Below are 19,168 nucleotides of genomic sequence, written 5' to 3'. Positions count from 1 at the left end.
TGTATTCTTCAGTAAAGTGTGAATGTTGTCATAAATCTCACTCTTTCTCTTCACCCACAGATTCTGTGAGCTCTTTTGGGCCACAGTAGTTACTTGTCTAAGCACAGAAAGGAAACTCAGGGCTTTTCCAATGTGGTGTTAGTTCCCTGTGTTTTTCATTTGGGCAGCCATAGAGAGGGTTGCATTCCACACACCTGGGCCTTGATACGCTCTGTGCAGGTAATCAACACACTTGAGAGTTTATCTGCTTGTTCCATAGCTACCCCTTTCTGATTGTGGACATGCAGTCAAGTGTTTGCAGTAGATATTTGCTGATACAAGGCACCTTATTTGCTTCTGCTATTCTAGTGTTTTCCAAGAACATTCAGAGTGCTTTACAAAATGCAGAATGTTTTCTTTTCTTTTTTTAATTTATTTTTTTAAGCGGCTCCACACCCAGCATGGAGCCCAGCATGAGGCTGGAACTAATGACCCTGATGAGATCAAGACTAGAACTGAGATCAAGAGTCGGAAGCTTAACTGACTGAGCCACTCAGGGGTCCCCCAAATGCAGAATGTTTTCTGTAGGAGAAGTTCACTGAGTTTGATCAAGAAAATCCACTTGAGGGGCGCCTGGGTGGCTCAGTGGGTTAAGCCGCTGCCTTTGGCTCAGGTCATGATCTCAGAGTCCTGGGATCAAGTCCCACATCGGGCTCTCTGCTGAGCAGAGAGCCCGCTTCCCTCTCTCTCTCTGCCTGCCTCTCCATCTACTTGTGATTTCTCTCTGTCAAATAAATAAATAAAATCTTTAAAAAAAAAAAATCCACTTGAAAGGAATTAACTAGCAAGACAATTTCTGTTGTTAATAGGATATATAAAAATACATATACCGTTTCTTTAAGGTAGTTTCATTTCTTCAAATAGTTACTAATCAGAAAAGGCTGATTTTGTCGTAAATTTAAGTAAAGGTTGCAGCAGTTAGTTCTGATCTGTGTTAATCAAAGCTGTAAAATCAAATAGAAAATCTCTCTCTCAGCCTAAGGTGATGCTGGGATGTCTATCGAGTAGATTTGTTTTCTTCTTCTTGGTCATTTTGCAAAATTCAAAGCAAGAATCAGCCTATGCCATTGTAACATTGGAATATTTAATTTGAAGTATTTAATAAGTCTGAAGTCACGGTTTTATTATTATCATAAGAAAACATTTCAGACCATTCATTTCATGTGGCAAGGAATCCAATCCATCTCACCAAATTTGGTCTGTTTTTTTAAGTTATATTTTCTGTTGCTCCAGTTTTTGTTTTGTTTTGGTCTTGATACTTTGATTTAATAATACTTAGTTTCCTGTGTTATTTATATATACTCTGTGCTCAAAATTGGCCTGGGTCCTGTGTTGTTTCTCTTCTCCTGAGTTTTATTTCTCATCTGAACAAATTGCATCTTTTTCTTGCTGTTGGTTTGCACAGCATCACTCCTAAAGATGAGCTTCTTTATCCTGCGAGGCAGTGGAGGAAGCATGGAAGTCATTTGTGGAGCATTGCATTGCCAAGTGTGTTTTTGTTGTCATGTGGTGCCAGTATTCGGGAAAATAAAGGATGGGTTCACATTAGAACTCAGCAGTCTGTAAATCCCATGAGCTCCCAATCTCATGGGTCATGAGAGTTGCAAATGATACTTGCTTAGGGGAAAGGTGAAGGGTGTTCCATAACTCTAATGGTTTATACAATTCTTGAACATGTACTGATTGCTAACAACTGCTGTCTCTCCCCCAGCCTACTCTACTGCCAATCTTTGTGCACAAGCACAATTTTGGACCCAGCTATTTGTACTTACTTATGCTTTTACACCTTCTTCCTTTCATAAAGATTTAAGCTGGTTTATGACTTGAGTTGAAACAAGGAAAAAAAGAGGAGACCTGAAATGGTCTGTCCCCTGCCAACCAGAAGCCTCCTGTGGTATCCAAACAGAATAGTTGCCTCAGTCTGTCAGCACTTCTGTCTTTGAAGGTGGTTTCTGCTTGAAAAGTGGTGACTATTAGCATAGCTTTGGGATAATTGCTTCTCCTTCTTCTCTCGGGATACATTTTTTTTTTCCAGATACTTTCCTGTTCTTGTTGACTTTGTTTTTCCAGAAGATTCAGCCTGTGGTGAAATATTCTGGGTCCCCACTTGAACTTTCTGTGGGATTACCTAACTCTGGGGTACCCTCACCAAGACCATCAGTGCTAAAGAGGGCAAATTTTCTTGGTTAATAGAAAATGCCATTTTGGAGTGACTCTCAAAGCCCAGAAACATCCAGATTTTCCTTCAGTACTTTTTTTTCTGTTTGGAGTAGTGGCTTTGCCTAGTATAGGGGAGGGAGGGCCTAGTTGGGAGGGCTGTGTTAAGGGGTTCAGAAACAGGGGGTTTAAGTGTGTCTTTTGTGTTTGCAAGGCACTAACACCACTCCCGTCTGTATTTAAATGCTGTCCCCAGGTTACGACTATGGCTATGTCTGCGTGGAGTTTTCACTCTTGGAAGATGCCATCGGATGCATGGAGGCCAACCAGGTTGCTTTATACTTCGGTCAAATGATGCTGGAAGGATATATTTTTTATGTAGGGGGAGGGAGGGTTTCAAATGATTGAACTTTGGAAAGGTACCAGAAATCTGTATTTGGAGCATACTGCATTCCAACCAGAAAGAAGTTGTATTGCGAGACTCTAGAAGAAACTGGGAAGGTTTCTCTACAAGTAGAGTTACTGGACACAAGTGTATTTTAAAAACTAGAGCCCAGTTGCAGTTGGACTAGATGACAAAGACAGTATATGGGGGAAATGACAGGTTTGGAGTGTGACTGATACTGAGATCCTAATGTAAAGAATGATCCTTGACTGTCTGTCATCTCAAGGATCTGCCTGGCACAGGAATTCTAGGTCAGTACATATATCCAGACCTAGGGTAAAGACCACTGATGGCAACTCCTGTGGCACTCTGGTCCTGTCCGCATGTGCTGCTTTCTCAAGAGGTCCATCAGGGAGGAGAGAGGAGTGGCTTGTTCATGTGTATTGCATTCATCGTGGCTCTTTATAAATTGGAGTTTTGTACTCAAGTTCTTGGCTGTATATAGTCAGAGCTGGTGAATCTGAATCTATACTTACCTTATGTTTGAAACATCTAGATGTATTCCGCTTGCCACTTAGAACTGTCATTTGGACTTTTTTAATTGAACCTTACCTGATAGTTTTGGAAGGAATTATGAAGTAGAAAGAATCCTTCTTGTCATGGTATTTCTTTGGGGAAAGTTATTTTCTTTGTGGTGTCTTAGTTCCTTCATCTGTCAAGTGGGAGATAGAAACTTAATGATACAGTTTGATTTTTATGTACCCACTGCTTGTATTTAACTGTGAATGCGGTGTGCCCTTAAGGGTAAGAGCCCTAAGGCTCTACCAGAAAAGAGTAATATTACGTGTGAACTCTACCTCTCTTAGAGCCTGATGCCCTTTCATCAGCTTTGTTCCATTCAGCATGGCTCATTACTTAACCTTCTCCCTTCTTTGGCCATGTTCTCCCCTTATGGGTATGGAAATGACATGGTATAAATCCTTTGGGAACAAGCGCTAATTAGAGGATATTTGATATATCCATATCTATTGTTAGTAGTATAAATGCTGTTATATCCTCAGAGAATGACTAGATTAAGGCCATACCCCCTTGACAGAGTTCTTGTTGACTGATTTGTTCGCTGTCCATCATTAAGCCAGTCACTTAATAGATATTAATTATGTGTCTGAAACTGTGCCAGCTACCAATATTTTGAGAGGAGAGTGAAGGTCCCAAACTTTATGCTTATGGTTGATTCCATTCTGACGGTCCTAATAGAACACTCATGTAATTCATGAACATCTTGTAATCAGTAAATAATCATTAAGTCCTGTTCCACTGTGCTAAGTCATACTATGAGTGGTGGAAACATAAATAGGAGAGCCATGGCACATGCCATGCCATTCTCTTTTGTACCGTTCTCCCAACTGTGTCTTTCTCTTAGAGGGGTGTTACTTTTTATCAGAGCTGTTTGATCTTCGATTGATCGTAGCAAATAACAATATTGTGTTTTAACTGCCTCGCCCTCTGTCCCAACAAAAAATCCTGTCTGAAATTTCTAGTCCCTTAAGAGAAGTGTTAAATAGAACGAGGACAGCCTTCTTTAAAAAGGTTTATCCTAGGTAGGGTTTCTTTTAGAGCCATATCTGGAAAAATGTTCATTTCACAGGCAGTATTGAAGGGGTGTGGCCTTTCAACATCTCTGCTCCCACCCTCCCCACACATTCTGTGAACATTCTTAGGGCTCCCAAATCCCTGTTGACTGACTCCTACTTGGTGAATGAGACACCAGAACAAAGCACGAGCTGGGCCAAAATTCTTTCATGGTGAAATAGGATGTTTTGACAGGTAGCTAACCTTAAGCATAGGTACCATAAGGTACTCTGTGTCAAGTACAAATAAGAGACAGCCTCTGTCTTCCAGAAGCTTAGACCAAGAAAAGAGACAGACATTTTGTGGTATTCATAGATCCTATGGAGTGTTCTCTCAAATTCCAAATTTTTGTATGATCTCATTTTTAATATTCACTGGAATAATTCCTTAAGAAGGTAGCACCATATCCTTAATCAGTCAACCTCCTTTTGTAGCTTTTTATTCTTCCCCTAGTCATGGGGCACAGGGCATACTGCTAGCACTGCCACACAACAGAACTCTCTCCCTGAACTGTATAGATTTCTTGATCCACTCAGCATCCTTCTCATAATCTTTGCCACAACTCAGGATATGTGCAAGTCATTCTGATGGAAAGATTTTTGAGAATGAGATCTCGAGGGGAATTTTTGTACCTAGGTAGTACAGCATAGCAAAGAGGAGTGTAGCTTCTGCAGCCAAATTTACTTCCTAGCTGGGTTGTCTCTGGCAGGTTTCTTTACCTCCCTCAGCCTCAGTTCCCTCTGTACCAGTACCTCATCAGGCTTTGGTGTGGACAGCATGAGATCATACTTTTGTGAGTGCCTGCTCTGTGTCAGGCACCTTTCTAGAATGCTGGAGATGGTTCAGTAAACAAGACATTATAGAACTTATGTCTTAGTGATAAGAGACAGGGCATAGACAAATTTGTACAAAGTAGACAAATTTAAAACAATATGATATATGACAGTGCTGAGTTCTGTAAAGATAATGCATGATGGGGACAATTTTATATGGGGTGGTCAGGGAAGCTTCTTGAGGAGGGACATGAAATTTGGTGAATTATGTGTACAGAACACTTAGCATAGGTTCTGGTACCTAGTAAGCACTGCCTCCTGCATGTCAGTAATTTTCAACATAATTCTAGGAGAATAAATTTATTTTTATATCTGGATGTTCCTTAAGGGAATGGATGTGGTTCAGTCTCCCAGTAACAGTATAAAAATCTTAGGAGAGATGTAAGAATGTGAGAGAAGTCCTTCTCAGAGTGGATAAAGCAGGTGTTTATGGAAGATGCATGTCTTTGTCTGTTCATTCATTTTCCTACCCTCCAGGTTTTTACTTATAGACCAAATTGGTACAGATTCTGAGTCACCATCTGCTGGACACCTCTCAGTAGAATCTGTTTATATGATTCTGAGGAGTTTCTATTGAATGCTTTAATTTGAAATTTTTTTATTTTTTAACAATTCTTCGCTTATCCTGACTCTTTATGTGAAATGTCTTTTTACTTTTTGACAGTTCTAAGTCTAGGGGAAGGGAATAAAGGAGGCTTCTGCCAGTTTACTTTGTCAAATATTGCGAGATATATGTGCCGTAGAGGGGTTTTCCTGGTTGATGACCAAGGCCTCTCTAACCCTTTTCCAGTGCCTTCATGGAGGCGTCAGACAGTAGGACACTTGACAGCAGTACTGAGCATTGTGGCCGAGAGGGCTTCTTAGGGCAAAACCTAGCCAGCAGCTGTCTGGGCAATTCATTTCCAGCAGAGGTTTGTCAGTATACTTTCACTGTCTCTGCCTAGAAGTAGAAAGCCAGCAAACACCGTGAGGAAGGGTTTTTATTCTACCTCTACGGGAAAGGTATTTCTAGCAGCATCATATACCCTGGGCTTTCTTTGTTGTCCAAGTCCTGCAGTTTGAGGGTGAATATTACCTCTTTTTGCTGTATGTGCCATTGCACTGGGACTTAGGGGAGTAAGAAGCATTATATTAGAGGACTGATCCCTTTCAGTGGTTGCCCAGTTGTGAGTACTAGCTCTTTCAAGCTCTTGTCAGTTCTACAGAAATTAGCATTTTATTTTCTTCTGTTTGCAGGTGTGATGTTTGTGGTCTCCTCCCATTCAACCAAATGTTTACTAAAATGCCCTTATAATGGATAGCTCTGGAAGAAGATTTCATTTCTCTGGAAGTTTTACTCAAGGGTCTTAGCATTGGTGACCTTCTTTAGCCAAATGACGGGGCTGTATGACAGAATCAGCCTGACTTCATAAAGTGGAAAGAAAAGATGCCATTATCACCTAACATGAAAATTCTTTCAGACACTGGCCTTTGCTGGTGCAGAGGGGAATGAAATTTTATGAAATGGTATTTTTTGTGTCAACAAAATTAAGAGAATTTGGGTTTTTTTAAGTTATCAGGGTGTCCACGGTGGTTCTGAAGATAATGTGAAAGAACCCAAATCTGAAATGAAACCCAAATCTGTCTTTTGACTAAAATGAAATCAACAGGAAAAGGTTGTGTTTTGGGGGATGGGTAGACTATTTGTGAGGCTGTGGTAGAAAAAAATAGGTGAAGACCTAGTTTGTTGGAATGTTAGTCAGGATGATAGCATTACTGTATGAAACACTTCAGTATTTCAGTTGTATGCAGTCCAAGTAACAACAAAAACAGTAATCTTTATAAATTCGAGAGGTTGTGTTGCCTAGATGCACACCCCAAAACTACTTCACTGAAGAGAATGTGGCACCCAAGCCAGGGCTCAGCTGTATGACTTGTGTCTTGAATTATGCCATTCTTCCTGGAAACTTCAGTTTCAGTACCTTTTCTGATTGCCCTCCGTAGAGGTTATTGGTGGGAAATAGAAAGGCAAATGCATTCTAAAATGAGTGTAAATCAGTAATTACTGAAGATTCTTGTGAGTGGGATTTAAAAGAATTACCTGTCTAGTAATTGAGTCTTGACTGATGTAACGCAGTAGTCCTTAGTAATTAAATACTTGAAGGCAGACTGCCTGCAGTTGCATTCCTGGCCTGTCACCTTTCTCTGTGTTATTTGGACAAGTGGCTTAACGTTTCTGTGTTCCAGTGTCCTCTCATGCATCTAGGCATTAAATGAGTTAATGCATGGAGGGTGATTAGGACTGGACCTGGCACACAGTGAGCACTGAGTCTGTATTTGTTACTGTCACAACTTTGCATCTGACTGGAACAAGAAAGTCTTAAGTTACAGCAGCTTCAGTTTTGGCTTCATGGGGTATCTAGCTAAAAAGGGATTTGGTGGCAGTATGCAGAAGGATTATTTTTGTATCAACAGTATTTCCCATTTAGTCTGTCGACTGGGACTGATTCTCAGGGGGCTGCTTCCAGGTCTCTCTGGGAGCTTCTGCTGCATTAGCTGTTGAATCTTAAATTCTCCCAGGAAAAGAGCCAGACACACCACTTGGGGGATGTGGAGTATGGTTGACCACACTAAAAATCTAGCCTGTGGCTTTTTTTTTTTTTTTAATATTTTATTTACTTACTCAAGAGATAGAAAGTGAGAAAGCACAAATGGGGGAAGGGGCAGGGGAGAATCAGGCTCCCCGCTGAGCAGGGACCCTCATTCGGGGCTCCTATCCCAGGAACCTAGAATCATGACCTGAGCCAAAGGCAGAAGCTTAACTGACTGAGCCACCCAGGCACCCTAGCCTGTGGCCTTAAAACCCTAAGCTCTGATGACCAGCCTGTGGCTTTACTGTATCTCAGACTTTTATAATAATTGTAAGAAGTGCTCTAAACTGGTTTCAGTTTAATTTTCTTGAATCATTTGGCAGTTTTTTTTATTTTGTTTTAAGAGCGAGTGTAGGCATATGTGAGTGGGGATGGTGAGTAGGGGGGAGAGAATTTTAAGCAAGATCCATACCCAGCATAGAGCCCAATGCAGGGTCCGGTATCATAACCCTGAGATCATGGCCTGAGCCAAAATCAAGAGTTGGGCACTTAACTGAACCACCCAGGCACCCCTCATTTGTCAGTTTTAAGGGACAACTACTTGTGTGTCTCCTATGGTGAGGTTTATGATTTTTGTCATGCATATATATCTTGGTTATTTCTGCGGATTGAAGTAATTTAGGTGGTTTTTTTTTTTTTAAGATTTTATTTATTTGTCAGAGAGATAGAGAGACAGCACAAGTAGGCAGAGTGACAAGCAGAGGGAGAGGAAGAAGCAGGCTCTCCGCTGAGAGGGAGCCCAATATGGGGGGTCAGTCCCAGGACCGTGGGATCATGACCTGAGCTAAAGGCAGCCACTTAACTGACTGAGCCACCCAGGTGCCCCTGGTTCTTAATTTGTTCTAAATTGGAAATATGCCTTTGTATTTCAGTCTTTGATGTTGTATCCCCTCTTTCACCTGGTATTTTTAGTTAATGTCTATACTTTTTATAAAAATGGGGTTATGTGAAATGCTAATTTTCAGTCTTTGGGCCTTTTGGAACTTGATTACAGACAGTTACTGGAAAAAAAAAGAAGAATATGTATAATTCTAATTAACTGTCAAGGGTTATACAAAGACATAGTTCAGTTTGTGATCTTTATTACAACTTTGGTTTATGATTTTGCACACCTCCAGACAGTGTGTAGGATGTTAGGAGCACTGAGAGGTTTAGAATTCCAGCTTTGTCACTTTCTAGTTCATTTTTAACTTTTCAGTTTCAGAATCTCATCTGTAAAATGGAAGGATAATCATAGTTCCCACCTCAGAGCATTGTGCCATTAGAGCAATGCATGTGGAGCACTTGGTACAGTGGCCAGGCTGTGGCGGGTGCTTACTACCAGAAGAGGTACCGAAGAGAGTGATTCTATAACACTGGACTCTGCTTGGTTGTCTTTTTTTACCTTGACTGCTTTTTAGCTCTTGGGACTCCGGGATGCCTGAGAAGTGGTCATGCTGCTTTGGGTGGCAGCTAGATCTTTGCAGCCTGTTCTGATAGTGCTGTTGCCCATTGTCTCTGTCATGAGATGGGGCTGCCTGGGCTCAAAGGGGGAAAGGCTGGGCTGCATCTGTCCCAACAGTGTCTGTGGGATGAGTGCACAGGCATGCAGGCATGTGAGGGAAGAGGATCATGGCCATCCTGGGGGTGGGGATCCTTGTTTCTGAGCCTAGCATTGCTGGTAGTTCTCCTATGACAAAATTCTCTTAGGCTAACTAGGGCATTCAGTGTTATTAGACATCTTACCCATCTGAGCTGAACTTGGAGGTTATTTTTTTTTTTAAAGATTTTATTTATTTATTTATTTGAGAGCAGAGTGAGAGGGAGAGAGAGAGAAGAGTGTGTGTGTGCACGCAAGCACGAGTTGGCGGAGAAGGGCAGAGGCAGAGGGAGAAGTAGACTCCCCCCTGAGCAGGGAGCCCAACTTGGGGCTCAGTCCCAGGACCCTGGGATTGCAACCCAAGCCAGAGGCAAATGCTTAACTGACTGAGTCACACACGCACCCCCCTGAGCTTGGAGGTTATAACGTGTCTTTGTGTCTCATTCTCCCCATACCAAATATTCAGCTGCTGCTATTTCACCTTTTAACTCATTTATGAATAAGATAGATAGATATTATATATAATACGTATGTATTTCTTGTTAAGAGTGTTGATGGTATGATTTTGAAAATCATGCATAAGTTTATCTAGATTAATAATTGCTCTTAATCTTACAACATGAGATTAGCAATGCTAATGTTATATACTAATAACGTATATTTTACCAAAATCTGTGACTAAGTGTAATTTGTGTTTAATCTGTATAAATACTTTTTCCAAAGGGAAATAAACAGGAGAGAAAGAAATTTATCACAGAAAGCAGGTTATTGGGGGCACCTGGATGGCTCAGTCAGTTGAGTGTCTGATTTTGGCTTAGGTCATAGTCTCAGGGTAATGAGATTGAGCCCTGCATTAGCCTCCATGCCCAGTGTGGAGTCTGCTTGTCCCTCTTCTGTTGCTCCCCCCGCTCACACTCTCTCTCTCTCTCTCTCTCACTTTCTCTCTAAAATAAATATATAAAATCTTAAAGAAAGAAGGAAAGTAGATACTGGTTACCAGCCACTTAGGGAGAAGTGCTCTCAAGAGGGAATAGTGAGTGACTGCTAATGGGTAAAAGGGTCTTTTTTTTTTTTTTTTTTTTAAGATTTTATTTGTTTATTTGACACAGAGAGATCACAAGTAGGCAGAGAGGCAGGGGCCTGGGGGAGCAGATTCCCCACTGAGCAGAAAGCCTGATGTGGGGCTCGTTCCCAGGACCCTGAGATCATGACCTGAGCCAAAGGCAGAGGCTTAACCCACTAAGCCACGAAATGCCCAAGAGGGTCTCTTTTGAAGGTGATAAAATGTTCTAGAATTAGATGGTAGTGTTCATTGACCAACCTTGTGAATATACTAAAACCCACTGCATTATAAAAAAGCACAGTAAGACAGTGAATTTTATGGTATGTGAACTGTATCTCATTTAAAAAAAAAAGTTTTTAAACTTAGCATGGAAATTAGTTCAGGGTCCCAGTCCAGTGGGAATGAGTCCAGGTCTAAAATAAAACACAGGGTCATTTACCCCCCAAAAAAAAACAAAAACAAAAAAACTTGTCAGTTTGTCTGGAAGCTAGAAATTTAGAACTTCAGTCTTAAAATGTAAGAAATTTTTTGCTAATGGTATCTGCTTACCATCTAAGAATACTTAAGCTGAAAATCTGGAAGATGGTTGGAATTGAATAACAGAGCACATTTGAAGTGGCCACGTGGCTTGTGTACAGTAGTTGCTCAGTAAAGTTGAGTGGGCTTTCTGCTTTAGTATCCATACAGTTAGAAAATTAATAAGAACTATTTGAAGTAGATTTTAAATAAAAACACCACTTAGGAAATCCTTGGGCTACTTTTTAGAGGTGATATTGCTGTAATTGGATGGTTAGTAGGTACCAGTGTAGATCTTTCCTATTTTCCTGGAACTGTTAACCAAAGCTCAAAGCAGGGGTGGGCTGGTGGGGTGGAGGAGACAGGGAAAGGGAGGTGACCAGTTCACTGCTGGGATAGGTTCCTTCTCTGTGTATCTTTCTTAGAGGCGTCTTTCCAGCAGCATTGCCATTGTGACTGCCATCTTTAACCTGTAGTACAAGGTCTTTTTTTTTTTTTTTTTAAGATTTTATTTATTTATTTGACACACAGAGAGAGATCACAAGTAGGCAGAGAGGCAGTCAGAGAGAGGGGGAAGCAGGCTCCCTGCTGAGCAGAGAGCCCAACGTGGGGCCCGATCCCAGAACCCTGGGATCACGATCCGAGCCGAAGGCAGAGGCCTCAACCCACTGAGCCACCCAGGACCCCCCCTTTTTTTAAAGAAAAAAATTACTGTGATAATTTACAGATCGTGGAATCCACCCATTTTAAGTATACAGTTCAACAGTTCTTAGTTAATTTACTGAGTTGTGCAGCCATCATCATCATCTAGCTTTAGAACATCTTCATTACTCCAATAAGATCGTTGATTGAGCCTTTTTTTTTTTTCCCGAAAGAGAGAGCATGGGTGTGCACACCGCACATAAGCAAACAGGGAGGGGACAGAGGGAAAGAGAGAATCCCAAGCAGGTTCCATGCCTAGCGTGGAGCTGGACATGGGGCTCGATCCCACAACCCTACAACCCAAGCTGAAGTCAGGAGTCAGACACTTAACTAACTGAACCACTCAGGGCTCCCCAGAGGTTCATTAAAAAAAAATAATTTCAGACTTACTGAAAAGTTGCAAAAACAATGCAAAGAATACCTATACACTTTGTACCCAGACTCATCAAATGTTAACACTTTACCAAATTTGAATGCAGAGATTTTTGAATAGCAGTGTCCCCTTCTCCTGGAAAGAGGCATCATTTGACTTGTCCTTCCACCAGACTCTCTTTTGGTGGTTAGAGGGCCTTGTTGGTAGGGGAAGGTATGTGAATGTCTCAGGGGTTGAGTGGATGCTTTGGAAGATGTTTGAGGCTTAAGCTATCTTGTCAGTGCTCCCAAGAGGGTCCCCTGCTGGGTAAGGGCTGAGTTTGGGATTGAGGTTGAGGGATGGGAAATAGGGATAGATTCAAACTTTGCTCTCCTGGGCACTGTGGAGATTTGTGGGTTTTCAATAAACTAGCAAAAGTGTTCCCCATGAGAGAACTGGCATTTGGATGCCTGATACTCAAAGAGACTATGTGCTAGTCAGCATTAAACCAAGAAGCAATAGCAGCAGGGGGAAAGGGGACACTGGCCTGATAATGTTTTTGTAAGACAGTAGTTCTTAACAGTGGGGGGACAGAGGGGGAAGCAGTTTTGACACCCTCTTCTCCCTTTCCTAACCACTGGACTTTTGGCAATGTCTGGAACATTTTTGTTGTTGCTACTAGCATCTAATGGGTAGAGGCCTGGGATGCTGCTAAACATCCTACAATGTACGGGACAGCCCCCAAATGAAGAATTACCTGCTGCCAAATGTCAGTAGTGCTGATGTTGAGAAACCCTGGTATAAAGGGATAGGAGTTTTGGTTAGCCAGAGAGAATGATCCATCTTGCCATGGGTTATCTCTTAATGAATCATCTTTCTCCTTGCCTTCCTTCTGGTCCTAACAGTGGAGAATGGTGGGTGGGATTAGAATTGTAGCAAGAGTGTCTATAACAACAGACACTGTTCCTGGCCCCCACTCCAGAGTAGCAGTCCCAGGCCTACCTTGTGCCCTTGGGAGAGGAGTTTTTTTTTTTTTTTAAAGATTTTATTTATTTATTTGACAGGCAGAGATCACAGGTAGGCAGAGAGGCAGGCAGAGAGAGAGGAGGAAGCAGACTCCCCGCTGAGCAGAGAGCCCGATGCGGGGCTCTATCCCAGGACCCTGGGATCATGACCCGAGCCGAAGGCAGAGGCTTTAACCCACCCAGGCGCCCCGGGAGAGGAGTTTTATAATGAGACCTGCTTGGGGCACCTGGGTGGCTCATTTAAACATCTGCCTTCTGCTCAGGTCATGATCCCAGGATGCTGGGATGGAGCACTTCCTTGGGCTCCTAAGTGGGTAGCCTATTTCTCCCTTTCCGTCTCCCTCTGCCTGCCTCTTTGCCTGTTTGTGCTCCTCTCTCTCAATCTCTCTCTCTCTCCCCCCCTTTCTCCCTGTCACATAAATATACAAAATCTTAAAAAGTGGCGGTGGGATGCCTGGGTGGCTCAGTCCATTAAATATCTGCTTTTGGCTCAGGTAAAGATCCCACAGTCCTGGGGTCGAGTCCTGGATCATGCTCCTTGCTCAGTGGGGAGCTGGCTTCTCCCTCTGCCTGCCATTCCCTCTGTTTGTGCTCTCTCTCTCTCTGACAAATAAATAGTTTTATATATATACAAAGTAGGATAATCTTATATGTATGATTTTAGAACTTTTTTATTTCAAGTATTGTGGACATATTTCTTTATCATTAAATACATTTTTATCATATCATTTTTGATGGCTCTATAATGCTTCATAGTATAAATCACCATGATTTAACTAGTTCTTCACTTAATGTCTTGAGGTCTGTTATTTTACTAAACAGTGCGCTGATAAATGCCCTTATAGCTAAATAGTCACACATCCTTAATTACTTCTTTAAGTGAGTTTCCTCCAGGTAGACTTGACAGATTAAGAGGTAAGTATATTTTTACTTGGTAAATGTAGTGAGATTGCCAACTAGAAGTTTCCCAATTTATTCTTTTTTTACCAGCAGTGTTTGAGTGTACCTATTCTCCCTGCTTCCCAACCAGTGCCAAATATTAATAACAAAATACTTACACTGGGTAGCGGTACATGGATATTTGTTATTGTGTTCTCTAATTTTCTGTGTGTTTAAAATATTTCATATTTTTGGGGCTCCTGGGTGGCTCAGTGTGTTAGGCTTCTGCCTTCGGCTCAGGTCATGGTCTCAGGGTCCTGGGATCGAGCCCCGCATCAGGCTCTCTGTTCAGTGGGGAGCCTGCTTCCCCTTCTTTCTCTGCCTGCCTCTGCCTACTTGTGGTTTCTCTCTGTCAAATGAATAAATAAAACCCTTAAAATTTTTTTTCATATTTTTAAAAAAAATGTTGCCAATGTAGCAAAGAAGGGATTTGATTTTCCTGTCTTAGGTTATTAGTGAGATAGAACATTTTCATATTTAATTACTAGTTATTTGTATCTTTTTTTTAAGATTTTATTTATTTATTTGACAGAGAGATAGAGAGCACAAGTAAGCAGAGCAGCAGGCAGAGGGAGAGAGAGAAGCAGGCCCTCTGCCGAGCAGAGAGGCCTATGTGGGGCTGGATCCCAGGACCCTGGAAGCATGACTTGAGCTGAAGGCAGCCGCCCAACCAACTGAGCCATCCAGGCGCCCCTGTATTTCTTTTATAAGTTGTTGGTTCTTGATATATATTCAACTAAAAGAGAAAAAGGTAGGACATCTTAGTTACCCCATCTAGTCTTAAGGTAAATACATATGGAACATCTATTAGACTTATCTTTTCTTTTTTTTTTTTTTTTAATTCTATTTATTTTTTTGTCAGAGCGAGCAAGCACAAGCAGGGGGAGTGTCAGGCAGAGGAAGAAGCAGGCTCCCCACTGAGCAAGGAGTCTGATGGGGGACTTGATCCCAGGATTCTGGGATCATGACCCTGAGGCAAAGGCAGACACATAAGTAACTGACTGAGCCACCAAGGTGTCCCTAGACTTTTCTGAAATTTTGAAAATTAGTATATTACCTAAATATGAGATGGGATTTCTTAAGGATTTAACCCTCAGAAAAGATTTTTTTTTTTACAGTCTTTGCTATATATTTTCTCAGTTCTTTTGAGTCACAAAGTAACATTTGAGGGAGATATATTAATCACTGGCTTTAGCCCATGCTAGTTTTGATGCTTATAGAGATAAACTGCTAGACTCTGGGGTGGGTAGGTTGTTTCATTGGTTTTTTAAAGAAGTAAAGAAAAAAAAATTTTTTTTTTTTTTTTTTGAGATTTTGTCTTTAGGGGCACTTGGATGGCTCAGTCAGTTAAGCATCTGCCTTCAGCTCAGGTCATGATCTCAGGGTCCTGGAATTTAACCCCACATCTGGCTCCCTGCTGAGCAGGGAGTCTGTTTCTCCCTCTGCCCCTCCCCCTGCTCATGCTCCCTCTCCCTCACTCCCTCACACTCTTTCTCAAATTAATAAATACATAAAATCTTTTTTTTTTTAAAGTTTTATTTTTAGGGTGCCTGTGTGCCTCAGTCAGTTAAGTATCTGACTCTTGGTTTCAGCTCAGGTCATGATCTTGGGGTCTTGATGTCGAGCCCTGCATGGGGTCTGCTTGGGATTCTCTCTGCCTGCCCTTCCCCTGGCTCGCTCTCTCTCATTGTGTCTCTCTATCTCTGTAAATAAATAAATCTTTAAAAAAAATAAAGATATTAATTTTTTAGTACTCTCTACACCCAATGTGGGGCTGGAACTCACAACCCCAAGATCAAGAGTTACATACTCTACCAGCTGAGCCAGCCACGCGCCCCTAAAGAAGTAAAGAAATTTAACACAATTTCAGTAATGATTCTCAGGTTATAATCATATAAAATGTTAGATAACATTTTTAATAAAATAAGTATTCAAATTCACTTACAAGACCAATGAAATAATTGACTATTGTTACTGTAATTTTGTTCTAAAATGTACTTGTGGCTTAGGATAAACTTTACTATAAAGACATTATTCACAGATTTGAAGTGGTGTATCTTAAGTAAGTTTGATGGCAATTAAAATGATGTGCTTTAGAAATTGCTAGATGACCTAAAATGGCCCTGTCAGTGAGGGAACTTATAAAGACCTTGAATAAGAGAGAAAGGAAAAGGCAATGTCTTTTTTTTTTTTTTTCCTAAAGATTTTATGTATTTGACAGAGAGAGAGGGAATATGAGCAGAGGGAATGGGAGAGGGAGAAGCAGGCTCCCCACTGAGTAGGGAGCCCAATGCGGGTCTTGATTCCAGGACCCTGGGGTCATGACCTGAGCCGAAGACAGATGCTTACTGACTGAGCCAACCAGGTGCCCCGAAAGAGCAATATCTTAAAATCATTTCTTTTCCCCTTCCTCCCTCCCTCCCCCCACTTCCTTCCTTCCTTCCTTCCTGTACTTCATACATACGGAAAAGAGCATATCATAAACATTACTGTTCAGTGAATTATCACATACTATATATACTTGTCTTAATCAGTTTGGGCTGCTGTAACAAAATACCATGGACTTGGTGGTTTAAACAGTAGAAATTTGTTTCTCAAAGTTCTGGAGGCCAGAAAGTCTAAGATCCAGGTGCCATCCAATTCATTTCCCTATGAGGGTCTTCTTCCTGGTTTGCAGATGGTTGTCTTCTTGGTGTATCCTCAAATGGTGGAGAGAAAGATACTCTGTTATCTCTTAGAGTAATAATTCTATTCATGAAGGCTCCACCTTCATTACCTAACTACCTCCCAGAGGTGCCACTTCCAGATAGCATGAGGCTGAGAATTAGGACATCACCATATAAATTGGAAGGGGGTTGGGGGCCACAGGCATTCTCTCTGTAGCACCTATGTAACTACTGCCCAGATTAGTAAGCAAAATGTTGCTTTATATGCAGAAGTCCTTCCTGGCCTCTCCTGGTTGTTTTCCTTTCTACCCTTCCCAGAGGTAGTCACTGTTAAGTTCTGATACTGAAGAGTCCTTTCACTTTTGAGCCTTATGTATATGTAATCACATAGGATGTATTCTTCTCCCTGTCTTTTTGCTTAGTGTTGTTTTTTTTAAATTTATTTGTGTATAACTGGAATATGTTCATTTTCATTGTTACACGGTCTTTCAGCATAAGAGTGGTCTTTCAGCATAAGAGTATATCACAATGTATTCATCAGTTCCTCTGTTAAAGGACATGTAGATTGGCAGGAGGGCATTATTTCAAAATTTTGTCTTTTGGTGAATAGGTATACTCATTTCTCTTAATACAAACCCATGAGTGGACTTGCTGGACTTGCTGGATTTTCTGTGTTATCTCCAGTCTGTCACCCATTAGTTAAAAGTTTCATTGATCACTGCCTGCCTAAGGATCTCAGTCTGCGGAGAGCCCTTCTTTTATCATTCAGTAGCTGTCGATCCCCCACTATGTTTAATATGTCTGCCATTGTGTAGGTATTGGGTATATGGTTGTAATTAAGGTCATGTTATTTTATAACTTACGTGTATAAGACTAATAAATTAAGTATAAATAGTTTATTCACATCCCTAAAAAAGTTTATTCATTCAGGTTCAGTCAGATTGCTTTTTGGCCATGTTTTTGTTGAGAGAATAGATGTTCCTTTCTAGTTAAAGTTCTCTAATTTTCCTTTTCTTTTTTTAAGAAGATTTATTTAGGGGTGCCCGGGTGGCTCAGTGGGTTAGAGCCTCTGCCTTTGGCTCAGGTCATGATTCCAGTGTCTTTTTTTTTTTTTTTAAAGATTTTATTTATTTATTTGACAGAGAGAAATTACAAGTACACTGAGAGGCAGGCAGAGAGAGAGAGAAGGAAGCAGGCTCCCTGCCGAGCAGAGAGCCCGATGTGGGACTCGATCCCAGGACCCTGAGATCATGACCTGAGCCGAAGGCAGCGGCTTAACCCACTGAGCCACCCAGGCGCCCCATGATTCCAGTGTCTTGGGATGGAGTCCCGCATCCGGCTCTCTGCTCAGCAGGGAGCCTGCTTCCTCCTCTCTCTGCCTGCCTCTCTGCCTACTTGTGGTCTTTGTCTGTCAAATAAATAAATAAAATCTTTAAAAAAATATATTTATTTATTTATCTATTTATTTATTGGCGAGCACATGGGCTCTTACTTGAGTGGGGGGAGGGGCAGAGGAAGAGACTCTTCAACCAGACTGCCTGCTGAGCCTGGAGCCTGGCTTGGGACTCAGGGCTGGATCTCACCACCCATGAGATCATGACCTGAGCTGAAACCAAGAGCTGAACACTCAGCCATCTGAGCCACCCATGTGCCCCAGAATTCTCTAAATTTCAGTTATATATGATCATTGGGAACTAGAGCTTTGGGCAAGAATGGGGGTGCGATAAGGAAGATGAACATGGCAGTGGTGGTCGTGGTTAGAGAAGAGGCTGGAGGCAGGCTGCTCCCTGAAAGACTGTGGGTGGAGGCAGGTTAAGTGAGCCAGTGAGTGGCAGAGAGGGAGGAATGAAATAACTGAATGTCTATGTCCTGGCAATAGTTTTGCAGCCCTGAAACTTCTATTCTGTTTTATTTTGATTGAAGTGAAATCCATGTAACATAAAATTCACCCTTTTAAAGTATACTGCTTAGGAGTTTTTAGTATATTCACAAGGTTTTGCAACCATCACCACTGTGTAATTCCTGGACATTTCTGTTACTTCAAAAAGAAGTGCTGTGCTTATTAGCAGTCACTCTGCATTTCCCTCCGCTTTCCCCTTCCCATGCTCTAAAGGCCCACTAGTCTGCTTTCTGTCTCTATAGATTTGCCTGTTCAAGATACTTCATACAGATGGGGTCGTACACTTTTTTGACTGGCTTCTGTCATTTAGCATTATATTTTCAGAGTTCATCTGTGTTGCTGTATGATTTGGTAACTTCATCTCTTTTTATGGTTGAGTATTCCATCATATGAATGTAACACATTTTCTTTATCCATTAATTAGTTGATGGACATTTAGGTTATTACTACTTTTTTTTCTACTTTTTTTTTCTACAATTATGAATAATGCTGCTGTGAACACTTATGTACACATTTTTCTGTGGGCATATGTTTTCATTTCTTTTGGGTGTATATCTAGGAGTGGAAATGCTAAAGCTTTCGTTTTTTTCAGGAGCTTTCTCCAAATGGTTAGTTCCTTGGGTCCCATATTAAGAGTCGTGTGGTGGACTGCCTGGACTACTCACAGTCCCAGTGGCTGGGTTTCACTTCTGTTCAGGATTCATATTGCCATTTTGAATTCTCCCTTGGGCTGTGGGGTGTTTTGTTTGT

At 41.4% G+C, this 19,168-nt stretch overlaps 1 protein-coding gene across 7 annotated transcripts in view; it reads left to right on the top strand.

The window, feature by feature from the left end:
- The window catches only part of RBM6 (RNA binding motif protein 6), a 106,069-nt gene that overhangs the window by 53,217 nt on the left and 33,684 nt on the right, over window positions 1-19,168 (top strand). For 4 of the 7 annotated variants that reach the window (XM_045079635.1, XM_004760605.3, XM_013060544.2 and 1 more), the window contains one exon: window positions 2,453-2,526. The exons of 2 other annotated variants lie outside the window; for them this stretch is intronic. In XM_045079635.1, coding sequence (XP_044935570.1) covers window positions 2,453-2,526 — 74 coding nt within the window. Of the gene's footprint in view, window positions 1-2,452; window positions 2,527-2,571; window positions 2,893-19,168 lie in introns of those variants that run through there. One more of the 7 variants, XM_013060546.2, reaches the window with a different exon arrangement.

The sequence above is a fragment of the Mustela putorius genome, unplaced genomic scaffold (assembly GCF_011764305.1).
Source record: "Mustela putorius furo isolate JIRA1106 unplaced genomic scaffold, ASM1176430v1.1 tig00000095_pilon_pilon_pilon, whole genome shotgun sequence".
Lineage (NCBI taxonomy): Eukaryota > Metazoa > Chordata > Mammalia > Carnivora > Mustelidae > Mustela > Mustela putorius.
The sequence above is the reverse complement of the archived record's forward strand: the minus strand, read 5'-3'. Positions and strand labels throughout refer to the sequence as shown.